General features: G+C 62.3%; 1 protein-coding gene across 1 annotated transcript; it reads right to left on the bottom strand.

Moving 5' to 3' along the window:
- Nucleotides 1-2: 2 nt before the first annotated feature.
- On the bottom strand, nucleotides 3-1,338 carry PSENEN (presenilin enhancer, gamma-secretase subunit; the record flags this gene model as incomplete). The annotated part of the gene is made up of 3 exons (XM_025192374.1): nucleotides 1,013-1,338; nucleotides 707-795; nucleotides 3-151 (listed from the first exon to the last, which is right to left on the bottom strand). Coding segments are annotated over exons 1-3 (255 nt in total), but the record flags the coding sequence as incomplete, so codon positions are not given.
- Nucleotides 1,339-2,416: the final 1,078 nt, after the last annotated feature.

Below are 2,416 nucleotides of genomic sequence, written 5' to 3'. Positions count from 1 at the left end.
TGTTCCAGAGACTCCCTCCCAGGCTCCCCCCTCTCTTCCCACTCACAGCTCTTGATCTGCAGCTGCTGGGTGTAGGCAGGAGCCAGGAAGGCCTCCCGGAAGAACCACAGCACGTTTACCAGCCACAGGAAGGGCAGCAGCGCGAAGCCCCCTGGGGGCACAGGGCTGGGGGTCAGACCCAAGGCACTGCCCAGGGGAGCTCGCAGCACTGGGTGCCCCCCACCCCCTGCCCAAACAGCCAGGGGCAGCTCCACCCCAGAGCTGGCTGCATTTAGGTACAGGGGGATCCCCTCTAGGCAGCATTATATGCAGCCAGTGGCACCCCAGAGCTGGCTGCACCTAGGGATGGGGGAGCCCTCTCTAGGCAGTGTTATATGCAGCCATTCCACCCCAGAGCTGGCTGCACCTAGGGATGAGATGAGTCCCTGCTAGGCAGTGTTATATGCTGCCAGTCCACCCCAGAGCTGGCTGTATCCAGGTTCTGGGGAGGCCCTCTCTAGGCAGTGTTATCTGCAGCCATTCCATCCCAGAGCTGGTAGCATCTCGGGATCAAGTGAGCCCTTTCTAGGCAGTGTTATAACTGCAGCCAGCTCTGGGGTGGAACAGCTGCATATGGACCAGGGGAGCCCTCTCTAGGCTGTGTTCTACGCAGCCATTCAATGGCTGCCCCACCCCAGAGCTGTCCACACCCCCACCCCGCGCTCACCCAAGTAGTACTTCCGGCACAGATTCAGCTTCTCCTCATTGGGCACCCGCTCCAGGTTCATCTTGGCACTGCCACAGGGGCAACCGCACCTGCAAGGGAACAGGGGTCTAAGAACCCCCCAGAAAGAGACCCCATGCCCAAAGGGACCCACAGCCTGTATTCTGCCCCCAGGCACTAGAAGAGCCCTTGAAATGGGGTGTTATATGCTGCCGTCCCCCAGCTGTCACACCCCTGAGCTGGCTGCATCTGAGCACTAAAAGCCCTTGCTATGGGGTTGTTATATGCTCCCATCCCCCAGCTGCTCACCCCAGAGCTGGCTGCATCTCAGCCCCATGGCAATCACATTGGGTGTTATATGCAGTTGTTCTCTTCTCCACCCCAGAGCTGGCTGCATCTCAGCCCTCCAGGCAGCTGTTCTATGCAGAACATGCCCAGAACTGGCTACCCCACTCACACCTCCCAACTATACTGGTCTCAGCTAACCCCCTTTACTGGTCTCAGTCACCCCACCACTACTGGTCCACTGTTCCCAGCTATAGTGGACCCATTCCCCACCAGTCCCATTTTCCCAGCTATATTACTCCCAGGCCCCGCACTGGTCACATTCTCCGTTATAGTAGTCTCCCAGGGTGCCAAGGGAGATCACTGCCCCCTATTGCCCCCCTGCACAGGAGGTGCCCCCCAACCAACCCCCCTCATTCTCGTTGGAGCCCGCAGCGCCCACCCGGACAGTAACTCCCCACATTGAACCCACTCACCAGACTTCTTCCTGTTCTAGTCCGCGCACAGCGCATACACCAAGCTTCACCCACCGCAGGGACCGCCGGGATTTGTAGTCCCTGGAATGTTATTCAGGGCCCGCGCTGGGCATGCCGGGCGTCGGAGTCCTCCCCATGCTCGTTCCTAGAGCGGCGACCATCTTGCCGCGAGGGATGCCGGGAGCTGTAGTGCACCCTACCCGTTCCCCAGCATGGAGGATTGGGTAGCGGCCATTTTGCGGCAAAGCGTGCCGGGAGCTGCAGTCCACAATCCCATCCCATGCTGAGAGGGAGGGAGGGGGAAAACTTTGGCGGCCATTTTGCCGCCGAGCGTGCTGGGAATTGAAGTCCCCAGCCCCGTTCACTGCCGGGGGGCGGGGGGGGCGTTGACGGCCACTTCTTGGCAGAGCATGCTGGGAATTGAAGTCCCTAGTCCCATCCATGGCCTAGCGGGCCCTTGGCGGCCATTTTGCCATGGAGCATGCCGGGAGCTGTAGTTCACCCTGCCCCTCCTCTGGCTTGAGGGAATTTGGCGGCTGGCCCGTCGAGAAGCGTACCGGGAGTGGGCCCGGGGGTAGGGGGCAGGGCTTCCCCGTGCTCCCAGCGTGCCCCGCGGCCGGGCCGGGATGGCGGACGCCTGGGTGCTCTGTCTCGTTTGGGGAGGGGGGACTTGGACGCCTGGTTGCCCCTCCCCTGCGCGGCACTACTGGGGGAAGCTCGCAGCTCCCCCCTCCTTCCTTCCCCCAATAGAAGCCGGCCTGACCTCCCCCCCATCCTCCAGGTGCAGCCAGCTCTGGGGGAGTGTAACGACCCGGCCCGGACAGCCCCTGGCCCGTCCGGGGGCCCTGTGTGCTCACGGGGACCCCCTTGACCCTATCCGGTCTCAGCGACCCCCATGGCAGACAGTCCCTGGTACTGCTAGGGCGTCCTGTAAGGCCTTGGGGACCCCCTT

This window comes from Alligator sinensis, unplaced genomic scaffold (genome assembly GCF_000455745.1).
Source record: "Alligator sinensis unplaced genomic scaffold, ASM45574v1 scaffold113_1, whole genome shotgun sequence".
Classification (NCBI taxonomy): Eukaryota; Metazoa; Chordata; order Crocodylia; family Alligatoridae; genus Alligator; species Alligator sinensis.
The sequence above is the reverse complement of the archived record's forward strand: the minus strand, read 5'-3'. Positions and strand labels throughout refer to the sequence as shown.